The sequence below is a fragment of the Carassius auratus genome, chromosome 30, assembly GCF_003368295.1.
Source record: "Carassius auratus strain Wakin chromosome 30, ASM336829v1, whole genome shotgun sequence".
In the NCBI taxonomy this organism is placed as follows: domain Eukaryota; kingdom Metazoa; phylum Chordata; class Actinopteri; order Cypriniformes; family Cyprinidae; genus Carassius; species Carassius auratus.
In genome coordinates this window covers 9,148,836-9,168,798 of record NC_039272.1, presented here as the reverse complement: position 1 = coordinate 9,168,798, position 19,963 = coordinate 9,148,836, and the positions used below count along the sequence as shown (strand labels likewise).

The following is a 19,963-nucleotide window of genomic DNA, read 5'->3' as shown; positions in this document are numbered from 1 at the left end:
ATCCAAACAAGCGTGATTCGCAGGAAAATTAGACGATCTTAAGCGACAATATCAGTGTAAGTTTGTTTGTCTGAAATGCTGTTTCTTATAACTCCAAAATAGTTATTATTTTAGATATGAATATTATAACCAATACCAGGGTACCAATTCTGCTATGTTAAGAGAAGCAGGAAGGTTGATGGTATGCATCCAAAAGCTTTTTTTAAAATCATTTGTGTGAAAGCATTACAAGTGACTGGTGGATGCATGCTTACGTGATTTCATTGTTGTATCATGAGGTCTAGCAGAGTCTTCTGGTAGCCTACTAACAAAGACCTACTCTGTGTAATTAATGTTTTCTTGCAGTCTAACCTTCTATAATATAATATAATATAATATAATATAATATAATATAATATAATATAATATAATATAATATAATATAATATAATATAATATAATATATTTTAGTTAGATTATTATTATTATTTTTTTTGAGCATCATATTATGGTATAAATTCAAAATGAAAGGTTTTCATGCAAATTTAAAATCATCTTGCGTCATTGTTATGTCAGAATAAAAGACAATGCGACTGATTCATTTTTAACAGCAAACATTCATTATTAATATTTTAAGAGTTCCAATCTATTTTTATTTATTTATTTTGGCTGAAGAGCTTTTTCCTTTGTCCTTTAATAATATTTGGGGGGTATTGCCCCAAAAAATGAAATAATTATAATTATAATAATAAACATTTTGCTTTTACAACATAAACTGTATAATAATCAAATAAATACATTTATGCTAAAGGGTGTTTAAAATGAAAATATCAATAAGCTTATTAACTTTTTGGTTTTGTGGATCTTCACTGCATTAAACATTACTGGATTCAGTGGGAATTAATTTATGTGGACTATTTGCTGAACCACAGTTTTGTGGTGTTATTGTCTCATTTCAAAATATTGAGCATAAGGCAAACAGACCAAAATGTACCTGTGGTTTAATTATTCATACATCACCACTAGGTGGCACAGCTCTTCAAACGATTATTAAACAGTTCTCAATGTTCTCGGAGTTCTATGCATTTTGCCATCATTCTTGTTCTTATCTAAACTTGGTAAAAGTCGATTCTGGTTAGCCTATAAGGATTTGAATGGCAAAGATTGTATTCCCAGACAAAAGTCATAGTCCTGACTCCTGGCTATGGATGTATGTATTGGCATATACCCAAGTAGTATGAAGAAACCTTTAGAGCCATATAACTGTTCAGCATTACAGTTTATGCAGACACCATTTGATGTGGATATCTTGACCCCTGTATTTCAACCTGTTTGATGAGACACTGTTGTAAACCATTTTCCGGTGGAATGTCTGACCTCCACCAAACCCTGACTTTACCCCTTGGATCAGCCCAACGGGATAATGGCACAAGCCAGCTGTTATGTCAATTGCAATGGGCAATAGTCTTCAGGCGTAGACATCCAATACCACCACCATGCATGCACAATATGGATTTTGGCCACATTGATGATTCCAGGAGAATCTAATGCAGAATTAATAAAGTGTGCAATAATAGTTGTGATTAAACATTTATGATCTGTTAAGGATTTCTGTTGTATCCTAATATATTCACATTCCAAAAACAAAAGCATGGCATTACTATATTGTGGTAGTTTGTAAAACAGACAATAGCCTTACAATAATTTTAGGGAATTATGCACAGGATGTTTTTAATGTCATTATAGTGAAATGTTTATTAGAAATGAATTGTTGTGAAAAGTTTGGAAATGGATTATGGTTGCAATCACCTGTAAACATGAAAGATGAGTTCCACACCGTTTCAGAGTTCCCTGCTTGACAGTTATAGGGATATTTTGTGAAGGGTCATACCACGACTGTCTGCCATTTGATACACCTATGAGCAGAGCTCATAAAATACACAGAGCAGTCCCACAAGACATGTTTATCCTTGTGAGACATCGCTCTTCTGTGGAATGCACTGGGGTCATGACAGGATTTTAATTTCCACGACAGTCAGCATATAGCCTGATAGTTTTGATGGACAGACATCTAGTAGAAGAAATATGGACTTTTCATGCAAATAAGCAATCCATGTGCATTATTCAACCCAGAAGCATTCAAAATATGTCGTCTTTTTCTTGTACTGTTCTTCACCGTTTTTAAAAAATATATTTGCATATTACCATCACAAACATTATAATTTTGGAAGCTGGATAACTGTTTGTGCAAAAAAAGCTTGTAGAGACATAAATATATTGTATAAATACAGTGAGGTATACTATAAAAATGTAGTTATATTTTGTAAAATCACTGAGGATAATAAGGCAAATCCTCTTGTAACGCAACTTTAGTTCAAATACATAAGATTTTCACAAGATCCTCATCAAATGCACATCAGACTTCAGAAGTTCTGTCGTGAAAATGTCTTGTGGTTGGCTGATTCAGTCCTTTGACGTCTAATGTACATGATGACCGGAATGCTCAAGTCATGTAAGTTAAGCAAGTATTGGTTATCCTGAAGAGAAAACTGGTTATTTCAGCAAACCATCTTTTTTCCCAGCTTGTCTTTTTTGCAAGATTAGTCCTTGTTTTTGAGACAGCACTGGTTTATCCGAATCGAAACTTGGGCCAGTATTTGACTACTGGTCGATTCTTCTTTCCGGTGTTGGCTGCGACTTTTGTTATAGAGGGTGTTGGTGGATGTGGAGGTGGTTGTTTTTCCTGCTCTTTGTCTGTTATTGTGAATCCTTGATCAGTCTTTTCATGCAAATGCATCCTCGGCAGAAAATGTGTAGACACGTGTTGCGACTTCACTCTTGGACTGGACCCCATTTTTGCTTTACCTCTCTTGTTAAGTGCCACGAACCACTCTCTGCCAGTGCGATGGTTCTTGTGGATCACTGAGGCGTACGTGTTGTAGCTGTTCTCCTGAAAACGCTCCCTGAACTTACAGTCATCTGTAAAGCTCTCCTGGGGAAAAGGACAGGAAAAGGGGGAATGAAAAGATACAAAGATAGAATATCAACAAGTTGTTGAGTCTGATACTTATACTCCTGTGCATGTTAATGGTCATGTTAATATGTCTTGAATCTTGGCTTTCAACACTCACAGCCTGTGAATGATACTAGATCCCTCTGATGATCTATGTTTGTATTTCAGCCAGAGTCCAGCTGCAATGGTGTTTATTTAGTGTATGGTTTCCTGTACTATTTGTACATCTTACTTTCAACTGAGATGATAACTTTTACTATTCAGTATAAATGTAATCGCCATAAGTTTTTTTTTTCTCTCTCCCTACAAGCTATTCAGCAAGTTTGTTACTGTGAGCCTACACATAAAATAAATAGACCATTGTTGCATACTTCACCATGGAATTAAATAATTCGCTCACACTTTATTTTAGGGTCCAATTCTCACTATTAACTAACCATTAACTATGACTTTTGCCTCAGTTAACTCCTTATTTGCTGCTTATTAATAGTTTATAAGGTAGTTGTTAAGTTTAGGGTATTGGGTAGGATTATTGATGTCATGCATTATATGTACTTTATAAGCACTAATAAACAGCCAATATGTTAATAATAGGCATGCTAATAAGCAACTAGTTATTAGTGTGAATTGGACCCTATACTTAAGTGTTACCAATAATTCTTCTTTATTCAGAGTAGCAGGATGTATTATAGTGGATAACACACAACACCAGATTACATGATCAGTGTACCAGACATGTAGTTCTTTTCAACCATGTGTGCAGAGAATGCTGGGAAATTAAAAAAGTTATAGGACCATGTACTAATGCACAACTTAATTTATGTAGCTTCATCAAGGCAGTACTAAATAAAAAAGTCGGTATAAAAAAAAATGACCGACATAAAAGGGTATGTACACTTTACGCATAACTGTATGTGGAAGTGATCTGCTTTTGTATTGTGCTTCAGTTTTACCTCAGCTTTAACACTTTGAGCACACAATAAGTTGGGCACACAATTTACTGTGCACACACTTTGTAGGATGCCACATTAGCAGCTGCTGGAGAGAGAACACTTTGTGACCTGATTGAGTTAGCCCCTCATAAAGAGAGCTAATGAAAAGCAGCAAGCAGATTATAGACACGAGCCCCAGAATGAAGCATTGAGGGGGTTTCAGAATAATTGCAAGTCTTACTTTTATCTCCTAGCTCAAAGTCATCAAAACCGACTTTCCAATCAAAGACTGGGGTGACCGACAGAAGCAGAGCTTCGTTTGTGTGGGCTGAAAACTCATTAGGCTGTGAAACAACTTTATCCTTCCAGGGCACAGGAAAGCAGGACACATGCTTGTTTGTAGGCAATCTATGGTTATGCGCAAGCCTCTCTCCTTAGGTAGGCTTTCAAAAAAATGCAGCCATTGACTGACAAGACCAGACATCCATTAGATCTCTCTCTAGTAAATGTTTTAAATATCTGACCAAAGCTCAGATAGTTCAATTAGATGAATGTGGTCAAATCAACACTAGATAGCAGGCAGAAAGCAAACTTATATAAGATTACTTCATCACTGGTCTGTTATTGTTTCATCTCTGGCTCTCTGTCGAATGTGACTTTGAACTCCTTTGAATGAATGTGTGCAAATAGTTTTTGGGAACACTGTTAGTAGTTTGTAAACAGCAGCTTATATTAACAACTGTACACAACCAACATTATTATCGAATTTTGGCCTCACTCTCTAAAAATACATCTGGTGGGAAAATATATCATGAATTTAATGAGGGTCAGTCCCAAGTAAGAGGTCTTGCATAATTCCCAAACTCTGAAATAATAAAACTGTTCTGGTTTGCTGAAGCAGAAAATGGTGCCATTACAATATTTTCTAAACATGCCAGTCACAACGTGACCCACCATAACTTCACAGGGGCTCTCTCCCCTAAATCTCGCCCCAAAAACATCTGAACGTTTGTTTGATTAGGATACATGGTTTCTGTCTTCTGGAAGTGCTTTATGACCGCTGTTTTAAACGGCAGCCAGCTGTTGAGGATACATCCTTCTATGACATTTTTGGGGGGTTATTTCGATCCATGTTTGAAAAGATAGAAGAAATCCCATGTGTCTGTTCGGGTGTCTGCAAGCGGTAGACATTTTATTGTTAAGTCATGAACTTGCACAGCTGTTTGACCTGTGTCTGTTCTCTGACAGCTTTCTTTGTGAATATTATCCACAAACAATCCTTTCTCAAGATTTCCCATACTGTGGTACCTCCACTGTTCAGCCTTGCACCACTAGCATTGAGTAATTATACCGTTACAGACACAGATACGAATAATTACATCTTGGCACGGCAGATTTGTTCCCATTCGTAAGTGTCGCCATATTATTCAGAGCTGTTTTCTTTACCTTTAGACCATGTGAGCATTGTTATATTTGAGACACCTCTCTGGCTCATGAGCAATCCACGTTTCATGGAATGGGAGATGGTTGCATCTCCTTTTCCCTCTTGGTTACTCACCCGCTCTCCATTGTTTTCTTAATAAATGTAGTGACCTCTTAAGCTTTGCAAAGATTATGTTAGTAATAGCTTGCTGGGTATGTCACAAGGCATAATGTACATCTGTCTTCCTTGCCATTATCGCAGCAATAAATTGCCACTATGAAAACATCTAAATATTAAATATGACAGACAGTGCAACAAAAATCAGACATTAAGTCATTTGATACTCCTTTGGTTAGGCCGACTTGTCTACGAAGTGAAGTGCCTGGGGTTTAAAACCCAAGCTGACAGCTATTAAATAAGCCTATGCAACTGTAGTTGGTCTGAGGAAATGAAACCCAATTCAAGTCTGACGGAGCCGCTGCAGCTGCTTTAATTACAGATGATGTCTGCGGCAGTTCAGAGGCTAATCCTCAGATTTATCAGACTACTTTATTATCCGCCCCATACAAGATTTTTCTAAAATCGTAAACCGTTAATGTGAAGTAGGGTCTACACAAGTAATATATAATAAATATATATAATACTTCTATTCAGCAAGGATGCAGTAAAGTGTTTTTGTGACTGTCACGACATTTATAATGTTACCAAACTTTTCTGTTTCAAATAAATGCTATTCTTTTGAACTTTACATTCATTAAAGATACAGTATATATATCAACTGAAATTGAATACTGAACTGAAAGAATATTATTATATGCAATATTATTATAATGATTTCTGAAGGATAATGACATTGAAGTTTTCAGTAATGACTGGTGAAAATTAAGCTTTGAAAGTGACATTAAAATATAATAAAATATACAATAGTTATTTAAAAAAGTGTAATAATATTTCAGAATATTAATGTTTTACTGTATTAAAATAAATGCAGCTTTGTTGAGCGTAAGAGACTTTCTTGTGTGTGTGTGTTGTGTGTGTGTGTGTTGTGTGTAATATGGAGTTAAAAGCTGAATATTGATAATGATAGATTGGTTAAATAGATGTAGATTGTGTTTTCTCAAAATAAACTTGTAGTGTCTCATAGACTGTTCTTTGGGGGGGGGGGGGGGGGGGACAGTTGATATTATGGGAGAGTTAAACAATAATTGCAGATTAGAGTTCCATATACTGTTGCTTTGCTTGCATAAGTCCCAGTTCTTGCTGTCTGCATGCTAAGTGCCCTTAAAGCTGTCCAACTTTGTTTACACACATATTGATCCCCTTCCTTGCAAGATTATCAACTACCCCAGACTCGTTTTAATCTGCTCTTCCCATTAACACATGCTAATAAGCTCTGCCTTCTATCAGACAGCCCAGACCCCTGCAAAGCCAGATTGCTCTGGAACTGCAGTGTGTCTCTCCACTCCTTTGTGCCGTACAAGTCTTTGTAGAAAGAATTTGCAGAGGCTCACAAATATCACAGTAAGCCGAGATTTCCTTCAAAAGTGTGTATGGGGAGTTTTTGTTCTGCATATTTGGGTTAGTTTGCATCCACTTTTTTGTAGTGGATTTATGAGTTTATATCGTGTTGGGTCAGACTTACAGTTGCATGAAGCCTCCCCCTCTTGTTCATGGCTAGAAATCGGTTGCTGAAAACCCCTCGGATCCCTATGACCCCCTGAGACACGGCAAACAGCTCCAGCACACCTACAGATCGAAAAAACACAACAATTGCAGTGACGACTGATGACCTTTATGTCCTAAGTGTCAAAGGTCAAACAATGGCTGTGTTCAGGTTTGGTTATGAAAGAGAGAGAATAAATAAAAAAAATCAAGTGTTTTTAGCTTTATATATGTATTGTTCTCTGGTTATTTGGGTTACAAGTATTATTGAATGCTATAGCAAGAGTGATTAGTTCAATTAAACATTATTCTATCCCCTCCTACTGTTGTTTGTACTGGACAATGTACCATCTGAGTCACATCTATTGATAAATACATATTATACAGTGTGTGTCTGTATAGCCTATTTTACATATCTTTTTTGTCTTCTTTTATATTAGTCAGGATATTAGATCAATTTACTGTACATGTACAGTAAGTAAAGAATAGAGAAACCACTGCACCGCACACTGTAAAACACACTAACATCATAAAAAACATCCACCCAGAAAAATGAATGTGACTTCCCAATGCCAGTCCTACAAGTTTGGGTGCTCTTCATTTAGCGTGTGTGTAGTGATAGGGTCCATATAATCCAAAAATAAGCTTTTTTTGTTGATTTTTAAAAAGCCTGTTTGTTTCCACTGTATATTTAATGTATATTTTGAGGTGGTTTTACATAAGTGAACTACAACTAGAGTTGATCACTTACTATAAAAATTGACTGGCATTTGGATATAGCATCCATCTTTTTAATATTTTAGGCAATAACAGTACTGGTAATTAATGTTTGTTGATATAAAAAATTTGATTGTTTGGGCTGTATTCTTTCAGAGAGATGTTTTAGGTCTATGATGTTTGCTTTCTAAATATTCTGCCTGGCACATGGACTTAACACCAACAGCCAAACTCAAAGTCCTTTTTACTTTAATCTAATTTTGATCATCTGTTTGACAGTAGACCCTCTAAATAGACCTAGTACTATGGTATGTGTAGCCAGCTATTCAGCCATTAACAGAAATCTAGTGCATGGCATGTTAATGATGCCACTCACTCCAGCTTTCAGCTCACTGGCATTCTGATCTCAGCCGCTGCACCTGTTCCCATACCTGTAAATAAACATCCGCTCCAAACAAGAGACTCCAAACAGAGGAAGCACTAGTTTATCATACATTCAGTCTGCAATAAGAGTTTCTTGAGCCAGTGAGTGTTTTTGCACAGAACCATCAATAAGATTCTGTCTGTGTGACTTGGAAGGACCTTCTCTATTATGCAAAACTGTTTAAACATACATGCAATTAAAGCATTTTTTTTTTATATTCTCTTTGGTCATTTTAATAATTCATTTTAATTTAGGATGCAAAGGAGCACAATTTCATCCGTACTTAGTATTGGTAAGTTTATTTCTATCTGAAAACCCTTATCGAACACTGTGCAGGCATACCAAGTATGGAAAAAAAAAGGATCAATTAATCACTAATTTGAATTTAGCTGTCCCCATGTCCGTAAAGAAAGGGAAATGACTACTTACTTAACGGATTAGGTTCGTGACTCCCGTTGACTCTTCCATCTGGGTGAATCTGAAGGTGGAAACCAATTCCAACTCTACAATACAGTCTTCCAGTCCTGCGCCCTGATACGCGTCCTTCGACAAGTTGGTGCTCCAAATACGCGCGTTCGGATCCCGTAGGCAATGCAGAGCGAGGCAACTGAAAGAGGAGTAAAAGCAGGAGAGGAACGTTCATTCTTTCCAGAGAGCTGTGTGTGAGTGTGCTAGGCCACTTCCAGCATTTTGCTGCTGTTCCAGCGCTCTGAGGTAACTCGCTGTTTCACTAGTGGGCATTACCCTCGGCTGCTGCAGGAGCTGGAGCAGATCTGCTGGCAAAGAGATATTTATATCACAAATGATCTCACTGCTTGATGCGTGCCTGAGATGTGCAGGACGCTCTCTCTCATCCTCAATTTATATCGGTCGAAACATTCAAACCTTCCTGAGTTCTGTTTATCGTTGGAGATGTAGCTCCAAACAGCGCGTATTTGACCAAGGATAGGAATGTGCAGTTATTTATTTATACTTTAATACGTGGGTCTGTGACAATTAATGACGTTTGAGGTGATCAAACTGAGACATGGGAATCTTTTTTAAAACACGTGGCAAGTTCTTGGAAACGTAAGACTTGTCATGTTTTGAATATGTTTGCCATAAAAACAATAAAAAAAATATACATATATGTTATAATGTATCAGCTTAGCTCCGTTTTCTTTTTTAAACAAGTTTTCACTTATTTTCCAAGGTTATTTACAAATATATCATAATTTTTTTTATTAAGAGGTTGATTTCTCCATTTGATTCAATAAAACGTACATTTTCAAAAGAAGTAATAAAATAAATAAAGGCATACTGTACATAAATACAAGGTCCTATATAGTCAATAAATATTATTATTATTATAATTTTTTTGTAAACTTGGTGACGTTGACCCTCACTCTCTGTGTGTGTGTGTGTGTGTATATATATATATATATATATATATATATATATACACACACACACACACACACACACACACAGATAGAGAGAGAGAGAGAGAAATTGCCTCCTGCGTTTTGGTTACACCGTTGGACTTTTACTTAGGGTAAATCTCTTCACTGCTTATTTGTTATAATTAAAGGATTTTGCGACTGATAAAATATAGTTAATAAAAATATTTTGCACAGATACCACCTTGATATATTTTACCTGAAACCTCAAATAAAAAAAAGATTAATTAACTTTTAATAGCCTACTGCAAACATGTTTGAAGCTAAGTTAAAAAAAAAAAAAAAATAAAAAAAAAAAAAAAAAAAACGATTCAGAGAAAAGAGCGTCACGTAAAGGGACCAAATACATACTCCTTGAGTATTTTGCGCACGAGGAAACATATATACAACTGGGTGGACAAACAAATAATTTATGACTGGAAGAGAAGCGGTTGTATAAACTGTCATGTTGTAGCCTACTTGGTGAAATCACGCTCACCGTCCTCAGGTAGCGCTGTAGTTTTGCTCGTCCTCGCGCACGAGCGTGAACGCGTCTATCACACAGACTGTTGCATTATTGGAAGTTCTCAGCTCTGACTCCTTCTGGGACAAAAAGCAACAAACTTAAATATACAAACTATACAGTTATTTTTGGAAAGAGGACCTTCAGGATGAAGACTGACTTTCATATTAAATGTATTCATTGTTCATATTTTCTTTTTTTCTGTGTCTTCTCTTAGTCAGAACTCAGAACATAGTAGTATTGATGTTTCTTTTAGAAATTAATCTCAGTTTTCTTACATATATAGCCTATTTTCATTTGTATACAGTGAGGGCATGGGCAGTGAGTAATGCAGTGTAATAATTTAGTGATAACTCGTTATGACTGTGATCACCCTTGATTCATTTCAAAGTGGAAATGTTGCTGTTTTATAAACTATTGATAGGTAAAATTATGGCAATTTGTGACTCACCATAAGATCAACTGTATTACATGGATTAATTTGCACCACATGTTAATGACAACACAGAATGAAACAACATAGCCTACTTTATTTAAATAACCAGTATACCGTATCATTAGGACCTTTGAAAGCCTCTTTTCCTTATTATTATCTCTCTATTAAATGAAACAATAGTGGTGTCCAGGCCAGTTGTTTCATTACAGCTACCTGCAGAGTGAAAAGCAGCACTACACATTGTCTGCTTAATGGACAGCACAGTGGGAATTTCATGTTCTTTAAAAAAATGTCTGAAACATATGAATTTCTCATCTACACACAATGTTGTGTTATTCACAGTTATATGTGAGATTAACTGTACAAAACCTGGAAAGGAAATCTTTATACATATAGGCTACATATAAATCAAAAGATCTTTGGGGTTTATAAATCCTCACAAATATAACACATAAATAGTCTTATTTAATGTATATTCATGAATATTTTATAATTCAAAGATATTGTGAACTTTTGTATAAGGCAAGGCTTATGTAAATATGCATGCTATATGCTCTTTTAATGCCTTACATGCATGAATTTGCATGATCCTAGAGCATTTTTTTAGATTTTGCTCACATCATCTTAAGTTACCTTTGAGATGCGATGGCAGCCTTCAGTAATTTGAAAGGAATGTGTCCTGAACACTTTACAATCTTAATCACTAGATGAATGGTGAATGGAGACATGGAGGTCTGTGATGTCTGTTTCACTTGCTGCACAACACGGATTGATCACTTTAATGTAAACAGTGCAGAACTGTGTACCTCCCAAATTGTAAAGGCCATTTGTTTGTGCTGGACCCTCCAGTAACTGCAGTGAGGTAATACCCCAGATGAGTATAAACACTGATGATCCTGACTGATTCATCAATGATCCTGGCTTTTAACAACTTTGTAGTAACATGCAGGATTTTCTCTCTTGGGGAAGAATCATTTGTTATTGTTTTGGCACATGTGATCATTATCTGTGAATTAAGCTTTTGAGTAACAGGGGAGGAGATGAGTTTTCAGGTACTGCCATGAATGACGGCATCTGGACAGTGTTGGGACTGTTTGGCCCACTTAAAGATTATACTCAATAATTTGGTCCGTTGGCTGATGGTTGTTAGCTCACAAGCTTTGGCAATAATGTTGTACCTTCATTATGGAGTCTCCTTCTTGATAGATGACACTTTTAGAAGCTGTATCAAATGTATAGTAAATTTAAAAGGAAAAGGTTTTTATAAGCAAATATTACACGAAATGTATGACTTTCTATGTTTTATCATATAATATATAAGTTAATATATGTATATATATATATATATATATATATATATATATATATATATATATGTGTGTGTGTGTGTGTGTGTGTGTGTGTGTGTGTGTGTGTGTGTGTGTGTGTGTGTGCAAATAGGAAATATTACATCATAATGCATTTGGGCTGGTATATACGTTTAAGGAATGAAAAATTACTTAAGGGTTTCTTCTGGTCTTAAAAAGGTCTTAATTTGTTTTTCCAAACGTCTTATTAGGTGCAGAAAGACTTAAATGTAATACTTAATGGCATTTAAGCAATTACATGTTGAATTCACAGCAAAAAAAAATATAAAAAATAAAAAAAAATCTTCTTTTCTATTTTGTGTTGTTTTCCAGTACAAATATATAAACACTTGAGATGCAAAAAGATACAAAATCTTGATTTCTGAGAAACTAAACAAAATTCTGTTAGTTTAATCTATGAAAACATGTTTTCCTGTTGAAGCAAGTTGAATTAAGTTCTGAGCCCACTGGCATTTGTTCTTGTTTTAATCATAAATCTACTTTATTTTGAAAAATATTTGAGAAAACAAGACAACTTATTATACTATTTTGCTCCTCAGGTAAATGCACCTTGATTTAAGAATCTTCTTGACATTTTCAATGGAAAGCAAAACAATTATTGGGGAAGAGTTATGCTTCCTTCAATTTATTCCTATATTTAGCCTGATAAAGGTCTTTAAAAATTATTTAATTGACCTTCATAAAACATGCAGAAACTCTGTTCTAAAATAGAGAGCCGTTTTCGAATTTTCCTCTACGTGTGATTAAGTGTTATTTTACAAGCCCTTTTACAGCCGCTGATTTGGGAATCACTGATATTTATTTTTAAGTCACGACGTAACAAGGGAATTTCCATTTGCTTGAGGGTGTTTCTCTGATGATTCGTGTAGATTTCACTATTGAAATAACAACAAGTTATGTATGTGTTGTGACCCCTGAACCACTTTCTCAGCCTTATTCCTTTGCAAACGTGCCTACAGTCATCTGAAACATTCCACCACAGCAAGGCGGAACGGGGAGAAGGTTTTTGTTCTCAATCTAGAGGTTTCCTTAAACCAGAAAGCCATGTTTGAGCTGTACTCTAAGGTTCAGAGATTCTCACCCTATTCCCTCCTCCCATTCCTGAGAGTTGGAGCATGAGGCGACGTGAAAATGGCCACGCATTTCAAACACGTCTTTCCAAAACAGCCCACGGATCAGCCAAGCATTTAATCTGTAATAGATCTAAACATTTGCTTTGGAAAAAGTAGTACCCCATTCATTTGTGAAAAAGCCAGCGCTGTGTTTTTGCAAAGTGTCCGAGGGCATTTGCTGAGGAACAAAGAAGCACCTGTTCACTGGTTACAGACAGAGCTGCCAGTCAGTGAGCAAAGAAAACACTGTCAGTGTACAGCCATCAGTACGTACTGACAGATTGGGTAAGATAAAAATGAACAGGGTAAACCCCCTTGATAGACACTGCAGTCAGAAGTAAATAAGAGGTTACCAATGTACTTTTAAAAAGTGTCAGTGAGTGTTATTTGCCTTTATGTACTGTAACTGCAGCATCTCCTTATGATTCATTATATGCATCATTCATCTTTCTAATAGTTATATAATAGTTTAATAATATAGGCTGTTCAAAAAGTTGGCAATTAATATTTCTTATGCACAATAATGTACATTTTAAAATGGTACTACATTTTAATCTACTTGATACTGTATATGTGCATGACATTTTTTATTCATTATTTATATACATTACTTACAAACTAAATTGTGTGTGTGTATATGTGTGTATGTGTATGCACATATATATATATATACAGTGCCCTCCATAAGTATTGGTACAGTACTCTCAGCCTTTAATGCAGCCAAGTCCAACTGTTGCTTGTTTTGGGGAGTTTCTGTCTTTAGTCTCCTCTTCAGCTGGTGAAATTAATTTTCAATCGGATTTAAATCTGGAGACTGATTTGGGCAGTCTAAGACTTTACATTTCTTTGCCCTGATAAAGTCCTTGACTGAACTGGTGGAGTGTTTTGGGTCATTGTCCTGATCTAATATGGGATGCTTTCTAATGAGTTGGTGGTTTTCCTGAATATTACCCATATTCAAGCCATATTCAAACAGAATATTGAGGCCAGCTGTGGCCTAATGAGGGCAACTGTGACCTAACGGTTAGTGACTTGGATTAGTTATCAGAAGGTCGGCGGTTCGAGTCTTTGGTGTTGGCAGGAGTTTTAGGTGAAAAGGAGTGAATGAACAGTGCTCTCTTCCACCCCCAATACCCATGGCTGAAGTGCCGTTGAGCAAGGCACTGAACCCCCAGTTGCTCCCCGGGCGCTGGATATATAGCTGCCCACTGCTCTGGGTGTGTGTTCACGGTGTGTTCACTTCTCACTGCTGTGTGTGTGCACTTGGATGGGTTAAATGCAGAGCACCAGTTCCGAGTATGGGTTACTATAGTTGGCAAATGTCACGACTTCCACTTCCAAGATGATTTTGTACCCTTCCAAATTCATTCTGCTTCTGCCATCATACATTAAGTCATCATTAAAATGAAAATTCCTGTTCTAGAAACAGTCAAGCATGCCCATGCCATGACACCACCTCCACCTAGCTTTACAGATGAGGTTGTATGCTAAGGATCATTTGTAGTTCCCTTAGACAAAGGTTCATCTTTGTCTCACTGGTCCATCAACTCAGTTCCAAAAGTCTACTGACTCAATCTTGCCTTCCTATTTTTGGTTCTGATCAGAGGTTTGCATCTTGCTGTAATAGCTTCTGTAATTCTGTGTCAAGTTCTCCTGAGGACTGTAGATTTTCACAGCTTTTGTGATTTTTCTGTTATCAACTACTGTTGTTTTTCTCAGCTGATCGGGTCATCGTTGGTTGCTGATGTCGCTGGTAGTTTCCAAACACTTGATTTCTCCTTGCCCTTTGTTTTTCCTGTAGTTCTCATTGACTTCCTCTTTTCTTTTATCATCCAATTTGCTTGCTTTTCTTTCACAGTCAGCTTCCTAGTCTTCATCCTGGTTTGTGTGTCATCATCGAATGCAAGACTTAGAATGCAGAAGCAATGGATATAACTGATAAGACACATTCCTTGCTTTTAATATCTGAAGAATTAATGCAACAGGACACAGCTGAACACTTAGAAAGACCTGTGAGGCAACTGTTCAAGTACATATCAGATAGGGAGATGAAACTCTAAAATTGCTGATCTTCTTTGTCATCTTTGTGTTTAATCACCCAGTAATAAATATACAGTTGTGTTCAAAATTATTCAACCCCCTACAGACTGCAGCACTTTACAAATACAAGCTTTTCTGAAGATCCAGGATATAATAAAACTTGCATCTATAACAGTTCACTGGCATATTAAAAGTGATATTGTCAATATATAATGTAATATATTTGAGTTATAAGATTTTTTAATAATACTGCTATGTCATAATTATTCAACCCCTATTCAACATTGCTGTTTTTAAATCACTTATTTGTATGGTGAGGAATAAAACAGTCTCAAAACACAATTAAGCCTTTAGAAACTCTATTAAAAACAGAATTAGCTTGAGCCGTTACACATACAGTTTGGCCCACGCATGTATTGAAGTTGAGTAGCAAAAATGTCAACAGAGATCTCACATAAGCAAAAGAGAAGAAATATTGTATTACTTTAGAAAGGCTAAGGCTATATGATGATTTCCATGACATTGAAAGTTCCTAGAGACACAGCTCTCAGCCAGGGCCGTATTAAGACAGTGTGGTGCCCCTGGGCACTATACCTCAAAAGCCCAACTCAGCTCTGACAGATTGGTTACGGAAGGGGGGGACTGATAGTGGTCATGTAATCTTTATTTATTTATTTATAATTTATTATTATTATAATTGTTGTTAAGTTAGTGTTCATAAACCAGTTATGGTCTTTCAAGAATTTCAAGTTATTAATAAAACAATTTACGAAAAATATTTTAAAAGCTTGTGTCATGTGGTGCCCCCCTAGTTGTTGTGAATGGTTGGTACCCCTGGGCACTGGCCCAAGTGCCCTTATGGATAATCCGGCTCTGCTCTCAGCCTTATTCCTTAGCTTAAAGTGTGTTGTACCAGAAAACCTTTGAGGTTGTGGAAGAAAAAGCACAATATCATAAAATGTTTAATCAGAGCAACTGAGAAAAAACCTGCAATGTACAACCATCCTCAAACTTGGAGGTGGATCAGTCCTGTTATGGGGTTTCTTTACTGTAGAAGGAAGTGGAAATCATGACTGTATGAAGGACATCATGGATTCTTTAAAGTGTCAGGCCATTTTGACAAGAATTGTGATGCCTTTGGTGCAAAAACTGAAGCTGATGATCAATGGACTTTCCTGCAGTCCAGTCATACCAAAGTACACATTCAAATCTACTTCTGCTTGGTTCAGGGATCAGTCAAAGAATGTTCTTAAGTGGCCTGTTCAGTCTCCAGGCTTAATTCTCATTGCAAATATCTGGTTGAATTTGAAGAAAGCAGTGGCAGTGTGAAAACCAAAGATTATCAGTGATCTGAAAGCTTTTTCAGGTGTGGAATGGGCCAAAACTGTAGTAAAGAGGTGACAGAAGCTTCTAAACACTTACAGACAGCGTTTATTATTTATGAGGCTAAATTGCTGGACTCTCTGATGTGAAGTCCTATCCCTCTTGTGCACTAGAGAAATGCATCTTTTGACATCTTCCAGTCCTCCCCCCTCTCTAGTCCTTATTTCTATCTAGTAAAACCAACAAACAGTCACCATTTCTCCCCTCTCACCAATCAACAGGGAGTTTCCTGTGCACTTCCCGCTGCATAAATCCACCTTCAGGCCTACCTGACTGCTTTGGCTCAAGGCGTAGTAATCAGAGCTGGACACTCGAAATGCCTGCACAGCGCTGAAAGATTAGTTCCGTATAGTTTTACAGTGGATTTCCGAAGGCCTATATTTTACCGCTGTGCTTAAAGAGGCCTCTCTCTGAGAGCAGCACCCTGTGCACTGTGACAAATGACCCAGAGCAAGAAACAACAACAAACCCGGTGGTAGTCAAGATAAAATGTGTGACCTGTACACTGCCTTAGTAAAGCATACAGCTTGTTCCTGTTGATGACATATAAATTACGGCCTGGCATGACCCAGAAATGACAACGTGATGGTGCTGGTGTCTGTATTACCGGTGCATGAATGACTGGTAAATCTTTCGTGCGGCTGCATAATTTATGTTCGATTGCGGTTCACCCCGTTGCATTATAGCAGAGCGAACAACAGCTGTGTCCGACATTGTTAGCGGCTGAGCTGCTGACACCTGCATGCTCAGTATAACTGTAACTATGGAATGTGAACGAGCGCTTTGCTTTGATTTCGTATGCATGAAAAAGATAAATCTACATCTAAAAAAAAGTGCAGATCCATAAGCATCAAAGATACAGTTACATGAGAAATCCATTCACTAAAATCTCCTTTTTTTTAGCACATTAACATCCTCCTTTAACCAGGCATGAACTGTAAATTATAAGAAATTACATTTTATAAGATTTTTTTTTCTATCTTTCATTAAAACTTTCGAATTGAAAATTGCACAGTGGGACTTGCCATTTCTTTGTAATTATTTGTGAAATGTACTAGCAGTTTCTGAGTGAAAATGGTTTCTACACCTTTTTTTAATTGTAGGAAGAAACCACTGAATATGGATAGTTCACCCTAAAATGAAATTTCTTTCATTTATTCGTGAAGTTGATTTTTTTTTTTTTTTTGTGGAACACAAAAGAAGATATTTTGAAGAATGTTTAAACTGTTTTTCTCCTTTAATACATGAAGAAAATAACTTTTCAAAATATATAAACTGCTCAAAAAAATAAAGGTGTTCCCTTTATTTTTTGAGCAGTATATTTTTGTGTGTTCCCCATAAGAAAGATACTTTTTTTTTGAGTTTTCATTTTTGAGTGAACTACCCCTTTAATATAAATTATCAGAGTGTCAGCAGAAGATGCCTAAAATCAATTGTAATCTGTTTCTCTTTCCTTGAAAATGTTGTATGACCCATGAAGGACAGAGGTTTGAAGAGGAAGGACAGGTGCAGCTTAAATACTTGCCTGCTCTCAGATCTGTCTATTACTCGCAGCAATGCTTAGAATTTGCGAGGCAGACGCACAGAAGACAGGTACAAACATCTTAGAGGGACAGAGAGCATGCAAAGTGCAAAAGCATGTCTATAAAGCGGATCTGTTCATCTTTGAAGTGAACGCTAAGTGTAAATTTGTCCATGTCAGCGCAGAGGAAGATTGAATGAGTCCTGCTTTAAAATAACTTAAGCAGCCTGTTGTTCATATGCAACCAATGGTAGGTTATAACACAATCATAGCTACTCCATGGAATGAACAGGCAACTGTTGAAAACAATTTAGAGGTTCAAACAAACACACACTGTATAGATTGTTTCTGTTAATTATGTATTTACTTGTGGAATTAATTTCTCTAATATTTCATAATATTTGCTGTTATCCATAGCAATGCTGAGTATCAAACCACTGGCTCATTTATTAAAGTATTAAAGTTTGCATGGAGCGTCATCTTTTGCATGCAGTGAAAAAAAGGCCCAATGTGTCCACTGGGAATTATTTGGTTTGTTGTTGTTATTTTCTTAATGGCTGGGATATCATGTTGTTTGAGTGACAGATTGCTGCTAGATGGGATGAAGGAGGGAGAGTTAATGATTTTTATTATGAAATCAAATGATGATGTGTATGGACAAATCAATTATAATAAACACTGAACTATTTCATAAAATATAAAATATAATATATATATATATATATATTATTTGTAGCGACAGTAGCAATTAGTAGATTTGCAAAATGAAACAGGTTATTCTATCTGTTATATTCTGCAGAGAAACACAAACAGTCAATCAGCAGTTATAAATTATGGATTTGGCTTTCTCATGCTTCTTGTCATGATCTCGGATGTCACTGCATCGTTAGTGTGAATCATCTATAAATACCGTGCTCATATACATACTGTTTGAGATCGGTTTGTTTCACACAGATCTATTTTGATGCAAGGGCCCCATTGCCAGGATGTTAGAGAATAACAGGAAGATGAAGGGAAGAGACAGATGCATGGAAGAGCAGTTCACCATAGGACACAATCGCACGTAAAGTATGAGAAGCGGGCCAGCTGGGTTAGCCAAGGGTGACCACACTGGCCACATGTGAGAAGGGTATAAACTGAGCCTGACCGAGAGGTGCTGAGTGATACTGTGACAAATGTAACTGGAGCTTATGAAGGGACGGATGACTCCAGTCACAAAACATGGGTCAGGCAATAAATATCTTCTGTAATATAAGTGACTATCATCATCTCCTAGCTCATTACCTCATATTCTGGACTGATTTCTTTCATTGCTTTTTATGATTGGGAAAGGTTTATTTTTAGGTCCACTTATTAATTACATTAATATCACATTCAACCAAAGTTCAGTTTGTTCAATAAGTCTCCCTCCCCCACTCAGAAGATCACTTTTAATTGTATAAATGCATAATTTAAAAAAGCAACTAATTAACATAATTACATTGTTTTAACTAAATAATAGTAGTTATTTTACATTTAGCTCTTTTATAATTGCATTAACTAAATGACTAGCTTGTTGAACTTTGGCTTTGTTGATACCTGTGTCGACCGTTAGGTGGCAGTCTGAGCCTCTACAATATCAGGCATTTTTACAAATCTTGATTTGGTTGAATTTTTCATTATAAAAGCTTGGTGTCACTGTTGAGCTATTTTTACAGCTTGTAGCTCTCTCGGCTCCTTGGTTTCAAGCCCCACAATGCAAGTTCTGGTATTAATTTCTATTTGAAAAAGACGTGTAATATAAAGCTAAGAAAACTATCATATGGTGTTTTATTGCCTAATTTTGTCTTACAAAACAATAATTGTAAATCACAATTTATTGTGACAGGTAGACTATATATTGACAATACAAAGGTTTTATTGTTATAATTGTGCCTTGTATGATAAATATGTAGCCTAGTAAATTTCTAAATCGAGATTAGGCTATATAATTTTAATTGGCTTCTGAGTGGGCGTTTGTATTTTTTCTTTTA

The 19,963-nt window shown here is 36.3% G+C and overlaps 1 protein-coding gene across 1 annotated transcript; it reads right to left on the bottom strand.

Moving 5' to 3' along the window:
• Positions 1–2,347: 2,347 nt before the first annotated feature.
• On the bottom strand, positions 2,348–8,796 carry fgf5 (fibroblast growth factor 5). The gene is made up of 3 exons (XM_026212734.1): positions 8,580–8,796; positions 6,990–7,093; positions 2,348–2,971 (listed from the first exon to the last, which is right to left on the bottom strand). The coding sequence occupies exons 1-3, from the start codon at positions 8,791–8,793 to the stop codon at positions 2,609–2,611; spliced, it is 681 nt and encodes a 226-aa protein (XP_026068519.1). The 5' UTR covers positions 8,794–8,796; the 3' UTR covers positions 2,348–2,608.
• Between the last annotated feature and the right edge of the window lie 11,167 nt (positions 8,797–19,963).